Source organism: Scyliorhinus torazame, chromosome 12 (assembly GCF_047496885.1).
Source record: "Scyliorhinus torazame isolate Kashiwa2021f chromosome 12, sScyTor2.1, whole genome shotgun sequence".
Lineage (NCBI taxonomy): Eukaryota > Metazoa > Chordata > Chondrichthyes > Carcharhiniformes > Scyliorhinidae > Scyliorhinus > Scyliorhinus torazame.
The window spans coordinates 8424281-8437244 of NC_092718.1; the positions used below are offsets into that span (position 1 = coordinate 8424281).

The following is a 12964-nucleotide window of genomic DNA, read 5'->3' on the forward strand; positions in this document are numbered from 1 at the left end:
CCCTACCACTGACGTAAGGCTCACCAGCCTGTAGTTCCCTGGATTATCCTTGCTACCCTTCTTAAACAGAGGAACAACATTGGCTATTCTCCAGTCCTCCGGGACATCACCTGAAGACAGTGAGGATCCAAAGATTTCTGTCAAGGCCTCAGCAATTTCCTCTCTAGTCTCCTTCAGTATTCTGGGGTAGATCCCATCAGGCCCTGGGGACTTATCTACCTTAATATTTTTCAAGACGCCCAACACCTCGTCTTTTTGGATCTCAATGTGACCCAGGCTATCTACACCCCCTTCTCCAGACTCAACATCCACCAATTCCTTCTCTTTGGTGAATACTGATGCAAAGTATTCATTTAGTACCTCGCCCATTTCCTCTGGCTCCACACATAGATTCCCTTGCCTATCCTTCAGTGGACCAACCCTTTCCCTGGCTACCCTCTTGCTTTTTATGTACGTGTAAAAAGCCTTGGGATTTTCCTTAACCCTATTTGCCAATGACTTTTCGTGACCCCTTCTAGCTCTGCTGACTCCTTGCTTAAGTTCCTTCCTACTTTCCTTATATTCCACACAGGCTTCGTCTGTTCCCAGCCTTTTAGCCCTGACAAATGCCTCCTTTTTCTTTTTGACGAGGCCTACACTGGGCGCGATTCTCCACTCCCATGCTGGTTGGGAGAATCGCCTGGGGCGCCAAAATGTCCGGGGACGCCGGTCCGACGCCCTCCCGCGATTCTCCCAAGAGGCGGGAACGGCCCGGTCGAATTTCGCGGGCCGCAGGCCGGAGAATCGCCGGAGACACCCAAAATGGCGATTCTCCGGCACCCCGCTATTCTGAGGCCCGGATGGGCCGAGTGGCCAGGCCAAAACGGCGGGTTCCCCCCGGCGCCGTCCACACCTGGTCGCTGCAGTAGTGGGCGGTGCGTGGACGCTGGGGGGGCGGCCTGTGGGGGGGGGGGGGGCGAGGGGGGATCCTGCACCGGGGCGTACCTCAGATGTGGGGTGGCCCGCGATCGGTGCCCACCGATCGTCGGGCCGTCCTCTCTGAAGGAGGGCCTCCTTCCTTCCGCGGCCTCGCAAAATCCGTCCGCCATCTTCTTGCGGGGTGGACTTAGAGAGGACGGCAACCACGCATGCGCGGATGACGCCAGTTATGCGGCGCCGGCCGCGTCATCTATGCGGCGCCGCTTTTACGCGGGATGACGCGGCCCCGATACTGGCCCATTGTCAGGGCCTGAATCGGTCGGGACCGGGGCCGTTTCGCGCCGTCGTGAACCTCGACGGCGTTCACGACGGCGCGGCCACTTCGGCTTGGGGGTGGAGAATCCCGCCCAATATCTCTCGTTATCCAAGGTACCCGAAATTTGCCGTATTTATCCTTCTTCCTCAAAGGAACATGCCGGTCCTGAATTCCTTTCAACTGACACTTGAAAGCCTCCCACATGTCAGATATTGATTTACCCTCAAACATCCGCCCCCAATCTAGGTTCTTCAGTTCCCGCCTAATAGTGTTATAATTAGCCTTCCCCCAATTTAACACATTCACCCTAGGACCACTCTTATCCTTGTCCACCAGCACTTTAAAACTTACTGAATTGTGGTCACTGTTCCCGAAATGCTCCCCTACTGAAACTTCTACCACCTGGCCGGGCTCATTCCCCAATACCAGGTCCAGTACAGCCCCTTCCCTAGTTGGACTGTCTACATATTGTTTTAAGAAGCCCTCCTGGATGCTCCTTACAAACTCCGCCCCGTCTAAGCCCCTGGCACTAAGTGAGTCCCAGTCAATATTGGGGAAGTTGAAGTCTCCCATCACAACAACCCTGTTGTTTTTAACTCTTTTCCAAAATCTGTCTACCTATCTGCTCCTCTATCTCCCGCTGGCTGTTGGGAGGCCTGTAGTAAACCCCCAACATTGTGACTGCACCGTTCCTATTCCTGATCTCTACCCATATGGCCTCACTGCCCTCGGAGGTGTCCTCCCATGGTACAGCTGTGATATCCTCCCTAACCAGTAGCGCAACTCCGCCACCCCTTTTACAACCCCCTCTATCCCACCTGAAACATCTAAATCCTGGAACGTTTAGCTGCCAATCCTGCCCTTCCCTCAACCAGGTCTCTGTAATGGCAACAACATCATAGTTCCAAGTACTAATCCAAGCTCTAAGTTCATCTGCCTTACCCATAATACTACGCTGAAGAACACCTACAGTGATGTCCTGGAGCTGAGATGATTGACCTCCAACTACCAGGATCATCTTACATTGTTCCAGGTATGACTCCGACCAGCAGAGAGTTTTGCCCCTGAATCCCACTGACCCCAGTTTACTTCGAACTCTTTGTTGCCATACTCAGTCAAATGCTGCCTTGATGTCGAGGGCAGTCACTCTCACTTCACCTCTGGCGTTCAGCTCTTTTGTCCATGTTTGAACCAAGGCCGTAATGAGGTCAGGAGCTGAGTGGCCCTGGCGGAACCCAAACTGAGCGTCCGTGAGCAGGTTTTTGCAAACCTTGATAGCAGTGTTGACTCCTTCCATCGCTTTGCTGATGGAGAGTAGACTGATAGGGCGGTAATTGGTTGGGTTAGATTTGTCCTTTTCTTGTGTACAGGACACACCTGGGCAACGTGCCACATTGCTGAGTAGATGACAATGTTGTGGCTGCACAGGAACAGCTTGGCTAAGGGTGTTGCCAGTTCAGGAGTACAAGTCCTCAATATTATTGTCAGGGCCCATATCCTTTGCAGTGTCCCGTGCCTTCAGCCATTTCTTGATATCACGTGGCGTGAATCGTATTGGCTGAAGACTGACTGTGACGCTGGGGACCTTCGGAGGAGACCGAGATGGATCATCCTTTTGGCATTTCTGGCTGAAGATTATTGCAGATGTGCACATATGTGCTGGGCTCGTCCATCATTGAGGATGGCCAATTGTCCTGGCAATATTTATCCCTAATCATAAAAAAAATGATTATTTGGTTGCTGTCACAGCGTTTTTTTGGTGTGCACAAATTAATTGCCACGTTTCCTAAATTATAACAGTGACTATACTTCAAAGGTACTTATTTGGCTGTAGACTTTGAGAATCTTGAGGCTTGTGAAAAATACCATATGAATGTAAGTCTTTCTTCTTTCCTTACACTGTGCGTGTCGTGTTCTGTGCCTTAGCTGTACATGCAATGCTCGGTCTGAAGGTGTGGTATTCTGGACGATTCACTCAGGTTTAGTTATGTTCTTGATTCTTTCCTTCTGTCTGCTTACTGCAATGTCTTGATATGGTCCAGCAATAACTAATCAGCTTGAACGAATCCTTGAAGCATGGCAATTGTGTACAGTATTCAATGTCTGAAACAAACTTTAGACGGTGCCTAGCCATGGGTGAGAAGCTCTTTAAAGCTAATAGGATTGCCTAAAGAACATGGGAGCTGATGGGTCAGTGAATCCTGTCAGGTAAATAATTCAATGAGATTCTGATATGGCTTTGTCTTGATTTCAAGAAAGTAAAGTAACCATTTTGATGCTTTATTAAACAGCTCGTTTTCCACAGCACTGGAAACTTACTGATCTAGGTTTAATTTCTTGACAAGAATCTTCTTGCACAATGCGATTTCAGGTTGATGAAACTTCATTTTCTGTGAAAGATTTGAGGTTTTACACAAGAACAGTGACAGGGAATAAAGAAATGGGACCCAGAAGGTAACTGGGTCAATTAGAACCAAATGGAAATCATGACAACCCCCCCCCCTCCACTCCCCAATTTTGTCAGCCGACTTTACATCATAGAATTTACAGTGCAGAAGGAGGCCATTCGGCTCATCGAGTCCGCACCGGCCCTTGGAAAGAGCACCCTACTCAAGCCCCCGCCTGCACCCTATCCCCGTAACCCAATAACCCCACCCAACCTTTTTGGACATTAAGGGCAATTTAGAGTGGCCAATCCACCTAACCTGCACATCTTTCGACTGTGGGAGGAAACCGGAGCACCCGGATGAAACCCACGCACACACGTGGAGAACATGCAGACTCCGCACAGACAGTGACCCAGCCGGGAATCGAACCTGGGACCCTGGAGCTGTGAAGCAACTGTGCTAACCACTGTGCTATCGTGCCACCCAGGTTACGTCCAGTTGTGTTTTATTGGGAGCAATTAACTTGAACTGTTCATTAGAGTTGACAGTAGGACTCCAGTGCACCGATGAAGGAAGAGCATAAGGGAAGGTTGTGGCAGGCTGGAACGCAGAAGTGATTAAATGACAAAAGGAAATAGGAGATGGCAATGTGACCAGCAAAGAAAGATTGGTCTAGAGGAGTTATCATAGAATTTACAGTGCAGAAGGAGGCCATTCGACCCGTCGAGTCTGCACCAGCTCTTGGAAAGAGCACCCTACCCAAGGTCAATACCACCACCCTATCCCCATAACCCAGTAACCCCACCCAACACTAAGAGCAATTTTGGACACTAAGGGCAATTTATCATGGCCAATCCACCTAACCTGCACATCTTTGGACTGTGGGAGGAAACCGGAGCACCCGGAGGAAACCCACGCACACACGGGGAGGATGTGCAGACTCCGCACAGACAGTGACCAAAGCCGGAATCGAACCTGGGACACTGGAGCTGTGAAGCAATTGTTCTATCCACAATGCTACCGTGCTGCCCGTAACAGTTGTCACAGGCAAATCATTGCCAGTATCTACTGTCCAATAAATTGGGAATGTGGTGATGTGCATCAATGTAAATGCATGTAGGCTAGCGAGACACTAGAGGGAGCACCGGAGACATCACACACACTCAACCAATAGATCAGGTAGATCGGACACGACCAATGGACATTCATGATACACACGGAGGTGACACCACCACAGGGGGGCATTACACCAACCCATATATAAAGGACACCACACACATGATCTGCCTCTTTCCAGTGGAGACAGTCAGTGAGTAGAGACACAGGGTTGATTCAATATTACACCCACCACGTGGATTGCGGTAACTGGTTAGTCAGTCTGGGTAGCTATAGTAAGATTAGCAGTAGTGTCGAACCCGAGTAATAGAAGTGTAAATAGTTTAATAAACGTGTTGAAGTTATCTCCACGTCTGAACCTTCCTTTGTCAAGTGCACCACAAGGAAGCCGCTTATGTTACACCTACAACATAACAAATCACGGAACAGTGATTCTGATGTGAAATTATTGAAGCTGATGTTTGAGCTCAGGAGGACGAATCAAAAGATGAAAGCTGATGCTTGAGCTTACGTTGAGCTCCATTTGAAAGGCGTAAGAGGCCAAGGAGAGAGATCGGAGAAGTGTGAGACCGAGAATTAAAATGGCAAATGACTGAAGTTCAGAGCCACGCTTGCACACTGAATGGAGATGATCCACAAAGTGATCAACCAATCAGCATTTGTCCCCAATGTAGAGGAATGCACATCGTGAGCAGGGAACACAGCTTACTGAATTGAAAGAAGTAAAAGTAAGTCGCAAATTAACCTGGAATTAGTTTGGGGAAGGAAGAAAGAGCAGCTGTTGCAGGGGAAGATGTTGGGGAAATGGGAGGAGATGTTGAGGTGATGGTAGAGTGGAGCTGGGCGTTACGGAGAGTCCTTCACGGGCATCCTTACACTTACCACATGCCATGTCTCAAATTACTCACCTGGTGTATCCCAACCACAAAGGGAGCTGGACAATTTACAGCTAGGTCCCTGCTTGAGGGAGAATACCAGGATCGGGACCACTGTAGTTCCGGGATTAAACATTTTATTATTCCTCTGCCTTTCCCCAACAGAACTGCTCAGCTACGCGAGGGAGCCATCTCAGCAGCTCGGGGCTGCTTCCTCAGTTTGTCGACTGGAGAAAAAAAGGAAATTACGTCACTCCGGTGAAGAATCAGGTAAAGATGATTAATTTACAGTCACTGCATCGAGCACCAATCGAATGGAGCGGAAACACTGAAGATGCTGCAAGTCCAAAGGGAAAACAGGAAAATGCTCAGCGTGTCTGGCAACATCTGTGAAGAGGGAAATAAGAGTTCATGGACCTGATTTTAACTCCCTCAAAACCTATTCCTTTACACAGAGACAAAATCGGGCCCAAAGTTAAAGATTTTAATGGTTTTTAAACAAATGCAGAGACAGAAAACATTACAGACACTGCATCAACCTAGGAGTTGGAGGATGCTGGGGCATATAGCAGCACTCACAGCAAACGATCTAATTTACAACAGGTCGAGCCTGTTTACGCAAACAGAGTTTGTTTAAACAGCACCAGCAAACAGTCTAAAGAGTCTATTAGAGTCTCTATGAACTGCAGCAAATAGAACTCCCAGTTGAAACTACTGCAATGCCTCCTGATTTAAAAACAGAATTATTTTTCCAGTAATATGGCGTGTAATATAGTAATATAATACAAATACTGCAAGTAAAATCAGTCACGGTCTCTAGGTGTAATGGCGGGCATGGTAGCACAATGGTTAGCACTGTTGCTTCACAGTGCCAGGGACCCGGGTTTGATTCTGTGGGTCACTGTCTGTGCGGAGTCTGCACATTCTCCCCGTGTCTGCGTGGGTTTCCTCCAGGTGCTCCGATTTCCTCCCACAGTCCAAAGACGTGCTTGTTAGGTGAATTGGACATTCTGAATTCTCCCTCAGTGTACCCGAACAGGCGCCGGAATGTGGCAACTATTATAATAATAATTATTAGAATTGGCTGGGGAATTAACCAATCATTCTTGCCCTGAGCAGCATTGTAGCTCCAGGCAGCTGGAAAGGCAGGCGAGAGAGAGACAGAACAAAAGGTAGAGGGTTAAAAACGTGGAGGGCAAGAGTAAATTAATGACAAAAGGGAGGATAGAGCAAGGCAATAAGGGAGGTGACAATGAAACGATAGTAACCCACTGAGCCACAGAGATCAGGAGGCCCCAGTCCAGGCTGTTGGTTAGGGCGAGGTTAAATCAGGAGGCCCCAGGCCAGGCTGTCGATCAGGGCCAGGTCAGTCATTCTCTCAAGGCCCACGATGGTTGAGCCAAGAAACTCTGGGCAGCGAAAGTGAAAAGGAACTGTTCCCATTCGCCATCTAGCAGCTAGGGCAGGGAGACATGGTCATTGGCCGGGGACTGGATCATTCTTGATTACAATGCCCTCTACAGAAATGCAGCCAGCGACCCTGTCACTGCTGGGGATAGTGCTACAAAGACAAATTAAGCAAATATAGAGGGGAAAAAACAAATACAATGACAAAGAAAGACTAGCAGGCAACACACAGCTGTTTAGAGAATCCGGAAGTCTTTTAGAAGATGAAGGAACAGGAGGAGGCCATTCAGCCCCTTGAACCTGTTCTACCATCCAGTTAATTTACGGCAGATCTACATCTTAACTTCATCTGCCTGCCATGGTTGCATAACCCTTAATAATCTCGCCCAACCAAAGCCTATGGTGGAGATTCTGAATATGGACTTTTCCTCAGTTTTCACAGTATGTGTGAGAGTGAGTTCTGAGTGCGTTGGGTCACGTAATTCCCCTCATATACTTGTTTGTCTGACTAACAATGCACCCCATGCAGAGGCTGTAATTATTTTGTCCACAATTGACCTGGTCCATAGACAGAAGGTTATATGCTTCATATAGCATGGCATAGGTGGCTGGAAATGTATTGACACAAATACACAAGACGCACATTAATCAGCACACTGATACCTGTTGATGTGGGCCATTATTTGAGGCTGCAAAAAAGGAGGAGGCCATTCAGCCTTATTATTATTATTATTATTCAGCCCCTCCAGTCTGTCGTGCCAATTCATGGCTGGTCAAAAACTATGCTCTTGACGCATGTTCTGTGAATGTTAATGTGTTTTCAGGAGTTGAATTTCAGTCAGTGTTTACTCAGACTTATGGATATCTGTGCATACAAACCTGCCCCACATTCACAATGGCCAGACAGAGCATGTGTGATTAAACATGTCCTCCCTTCCACAGCCATGTAATTTCCCAGGGGAGCCAAAAACCCTGGGTCAATTCCTCTCTGGTTAATTCCTCTCTGACCCCCTCAAGAGATCAAAGTCGAGGAGATGGTACTGCCCAAGACACTGATCTAGATGATCTGATCAGTCCCAGTCAGGAATCGGTCCAGCTTCCTTTGCACCAACCAGCAACACATTCCAGGGCCTGGCGACCCTCTCTTGGGAAAAGAAGAGCTTTCCAATATCCTATTCTTACTCTTCCACAGTTTAAACTCAATGGCCGGGATTTTACGCCGGCGGGAGTCTCCGTTATGCCGGCGCCCGGGGGTTTCCCGACGGCGTGGGGCTGCCCCACAATGGGAAACCCCATTGACCGACCGGCGTAACGGAGAATCCCGCCGTCCGGTCGGGGCAGAAATGTGGCGGGGCGGTGGCGCGGCGGGGCGTCTCCAGGTCCGCCCCATTCTGTTAAACTGTAATTATCTAGAAACAGGGACTCGGTCCAATTATTTTGTAGAGCTGTAGCAGGCAACATTCCTTTCTGTTACTTTTGGAGTGAGTTCGTGATTTATTTAAGTGCATGTCCCCTTTAAATTTTTTTTGCACAGCTGCACACATGCGGCAAATTAAGGGAACTGAATTGTGCGGCTTCCAGGTAACATTGGCAGAAGTTCATTGGTTAGTCAACTGTGTTCTGACAACCTTGTATCTTGCCTTTGTCATAATCCTGCAGAAGGATTTGGATAGGCTAGGAGAGTGGGCAAAGAAGTGGCAGGAGGAATACAATGTTGAAAAGTGTGAGGTTATGCACTTTGGAAGGAGGAATGGAAGCATAGGCTATTTTCTAAATGGGCAGATACTTAGGAAATCAGAAACACAAAGGGACTTGGACGTCCTTGTTCACGATTCTCTTAAGGTTAACCATGATGTGGAGATGCCGGTGTTGGACTGGGGTGAGCACAGTAAAAAGTCTCACAACACCACGTTAAATCCAAACAGGTTTGTTTCAAATCACTAGCTTTCGGAGCACTGCTCCTTCCTTGGGTGATGCTCCGAATGATAGTGTTTTGAAACAAACTTGTTGGACTTTAACCTGATGCTGTAAGACTTTTTACTTGAGGTTAATGTGCAGGTTCAGTCGGCATTTAGAAAGCAAATGCAATGTTAGCAGTCATGTCGCGAGGGCTAGAATACAAGACCAGGGATGTACTTCTGAGGCTGTAAAAGGCTCTAGTTAGACCCCATTTGGAGTATTGTGAGCAGTTTTGGGCCCCCTATCTAAGGAAGGATGTGCTTGGCCTTGGAAAGAGTCCAGAGGAGATTCACAAAAATGATCCCTGGAATGAAGAACTTGTCGTAAGAGGAACGTTTGAGGACTCTGGGTCTGTACTCGTTGAGTTTTGAAGGATAAGGGGGGAATCTTAGAAACTCACAGGATACTGCGAGGCCTGGATAGAGTGGACGTGGAGAGGATATTTCACCTTGTAGGAAAATCTAGAACCAGAGGACACAGTCTCAGACTAAAGAGACGATCCTTTAAAACAGAAATGAGGAGGAATTTCTTCAACCAGAGTGTGGTGAATCTGTGGAACTCCTTGCCGCAGAAGGCTGTGGAGGCCAAATCACTGAGTGCCTTTAAGACAGAGATAGATAGGTTCTTGATTAATCAGGGGTTATGGGGAGAAGGCAGGAGAATGGGGATGAGAAAAATATCAGCCATGATTGAATGGCGGAGCAGACTCGATGGGCCGAGTGGCCTAATTCTGCTCCTACGTCTTATGGTCTTAGTAAAATGTCACAAGGCACTTCCCAGGATTGTGACCAGATAAAAACGACATTGAATCACAGAAGGAGATATAGGGCGCAATTCTCCCATCGGGAGTCAAAGTGCCGACGCCGGAGTGAAAACCGGAGTGTTTCACTCCGGCATCGGAGCCCGCTCCCAGCCCCCTATTCTCCTGCCCCCGGGGGGCTAGGAGCGGCATCGCGTCATTTACACGTGCCGGGCCTTGGTGCCGTGTAAAAGCGGCGGCGCGTAAATGACCCGGCCGGCGCCGAGTAAATGACATCACCCGCGCATGCGCAGTTGCCGTCGTCCCCGAGGCTGCCCCGCAAGAAGATGTCGGATGGATCTTGCGGGGCGGCAGAGGAAAGGAGGTCCTTCTTCAGAGAGGCTGGCCTGCCGATCAGTGGGCACTGACCGCGGGCCAGACCCCATTTGAGGCCCCCTCCCCGGTGCAGGAACCCCACTCCCCCCCCGCCCCACTGGCCGCCCCCCCAGCATTCCCGCACTATTCCCGCCGGCAGCGACCAGGTGTGGACGGGGCCAGTGGGAACCCGCCATGTTGGGCAGGCCGCTCGGCCCATCCGGGCCGGAGAATCACCACTCGCCCGTTGCAAACGGCAAGCGGCAATTCTCCGAGCGACCAGCCGTGATTCTCGCCGCGCCGGTTTGGGGGGGGGGTGGGATAATCGTGTGCGGGTGTCGGGGCGGCGTGGCGGGGGGAGAATTCCGCCCATTATGTCAGTTGGGCGAAGTGGCAAGTTTTAGGGTTTGGATTAAAGAAGAATAAAAAGGTAGAGGAGGTTGGGGAGGAATTTCAGGTGCTTAGGGCCCAAGCAGCTGAAGGCACGCCCAGCAGTCAGGTGTGAAGGGAATCGGGGAGGCCCAATGTGGTAGTCACCACTGATTGTATATTAGCTGTAACAATGATTATTAGAGGTAATACGGTAAGGCTCCTGTACTATAGGTACGGGGGTAAATCCCTGCCTGCTGGATCCACCCAGTAGGCGGAGTGTAAATGTGTGTGCTCACCGAGCTGCTTCCATTCTGGTAGCAGCTGTAGGAGGCCACACATCTCTGCTTAATAAAGCCTCGATTACTCTCTACTCTCGTCTCGTTGTAATTGATAGTGCATCACCCAAGTAAATGGACCCAGCACCACACCTTGGGCGGGATTCTCCCCTACCCGGCGGGGCGGGGGTCCCGGCGGGATGGAGTGGCGGGAACCACTCCAGCGTTGGGCCGCCCCAAAGGTGCGGATTTCTCCACACCTTTCGGGGCCAAGCCCTCACCTTCAGGGGCTAGGCCCGCGCCGGAGTGGTTGCCGACCTGCCGGCTGGCGTGGAAGGCCTTTGGCGCCACGCCAGCCGGGGCCGAAGGGACTCCGCCGGCCGGCAGAAGTCCGCACATGCGCGGGAGCGTCAGCGGCTGGACGTCATCCCCGCGCATGCGCAGGTGGGGGGGGGGTCACCTTGGCGTCGGCCATCGCGGAGGTTATGGCCGACGCAGAGGGGAAAGAGTGCCCCCACGGCACAGGCCCGCCCGCGGATCGGTGGGCTCCGATCGCAGGCCAGGCCACCGTGGGGGCACTCCCCGGGGCCAGATCGCCCCACACCCCCCCCAGGACCCCGGAGCCCGCTCGCCTGGTCCCGCCGGTAAGGGAGGTGGTTTAATTCACGCCGGCGGGACCGACATTACAGAAGCGGGACTTCGGCCCATCGCGGGCCGGAGAATCGCCGGGGGGGGTGGGGGGGGGCGGTCCGCCGACCGGCGCGGTGCAATTCCCGCCCCCCGCCGAATCTCCGGTGCCGGAGAATTCGGCGGCCGGCGGGGGCGGGATTCACGCCGCCCCCCCCCCCCCCCCCCCCCCCCCCCAGCGATTCTCCGACCCGGCTGGGGGTCGGAGAATCCAGCCCCTTATCTGAGTAGCTTTATGCTTGAAATCGCACACGGGTGTCCACTTTGTTCCTGGTTGCTGCCTGAGTTATCTCTGGATTGTTTTCTGTGTAGGGTGGGTGTGGAAGCTGCTGGACCTTCTCTACCACCGGATGCTTAGAATCTGTGATTGCAATAAAGACAGGAAAACTTGTTTCGCTGGTAAGTGTTGTACAAAACTTTGTTAACCTTTGGAATGATATTATTACTGGAATAGATTTTGATATCTTGAATCTTTCCATAGGCGGAACAACAACTTGTAGACTGTGCAAAGAACTTTAAAAACCACGGGTGCGCAGGGTGAGTGAATCAGTGCCACACTCCGTTTCCAATGATGTATTTTTGAACAGGGGAAGTAGGGGTGACATTAGGGGGTCATTTCTTCAAAATGAATGTTCGTTTGCCTTACCTGACCCCTCCCTCATCACACAACCTCCGAGTGGGTGAAACCTTTGTGATTGAGGAGTGCATCCACAATGCTATAGCTGGATTGGTGTAGAGGGCAGCAAAGTGGCAGAGGGATTTTAACACAGTGAGTGTGAGGCCATGCATTTAGGGAGGTCAAACAGTTATAGGGAGTACACAATAAGTGGGAATATAGTAAGAGGAGTAGATAAAGTGAGAGATCATTGTGTATAAGTACACAGGTCCCTAAAGGCAGCAGTTGAAGTAGACAAGATTGTAAAAAAGGCATACGGAATGCTCTCCTTTATAGGCAGAGGTACAGAATATAAAAGTAAGGATATAATGTTGGAATTGTATGAAACGCTGGTGAGGCCACAACTGGAGTATTGTGTGCAGTTCTGGTCACCACATTACAGGAAGGACATTATTGCTCTGGAGAGTGTGCAGAGGAGGTTTACAAGCATGTTGTCAGGGCTGGAAGAGTGTAGCTACGAGGAGCGATTGGATAGGTTGAGGTTATTTTCCTCGGAACAAAGAAGGCTGAGGGGTGGCTTGGTTGAGGTGGACAAATTTATGGGGGGAAGAATTCTAGAACCAGGGGACAGATTCAAGATAAGTGGCAGAAGGTGTAGAGGGGGCATGAGGAAGAACCTTTTTACGCAGAGGGTAGTGGGTGACTGGAATTCGCTGCCCGAGTTGGTGGTGGAGGCAGAGACCCCATCTCATTTTAATAGTACCTGGATCTGCACCTTAAGTGTTGTAAGCTACAAGGCGATGGAGAAACATGGGATTAGAAAGGGCACCTGGGTATCCACAGGCTAACATGCACAAGATGGGCCAAAATGGCCTCTTTCTGTGCTATACCTTTTCTGTGGTTCATTTTTACATACCAAGGG

At 50.3% G+C, this 12964-nt stretch overlaps 1 protein-coding gene across 1 annotated transcript in view; it reads left to right on the forward strand.

Moving 5' to 3' along the window:
* Positions 1-12964, forward strand: part of LOC140387376 (pro-cathepsin H-like) — a 53302-nt gene that overhangs the window by 13210 nt on the left and 27128 nt on the right. Inside the window, exons 5-7 of the mRNA XM_072470379.1 lie at positions 5778-5882; positions 11739-11825; positions 11908-11963. Of these exons, the coding sequence (XP_072326480.1) occupies positions 5778-5882; positions 11739-11825; positions 11908-11963 (248 nt within the window). The remainder of the gene's footprint in view (positions 1-5777; positions 5883-11738; positions 11826-11907; positions 11964-12964) is intronic.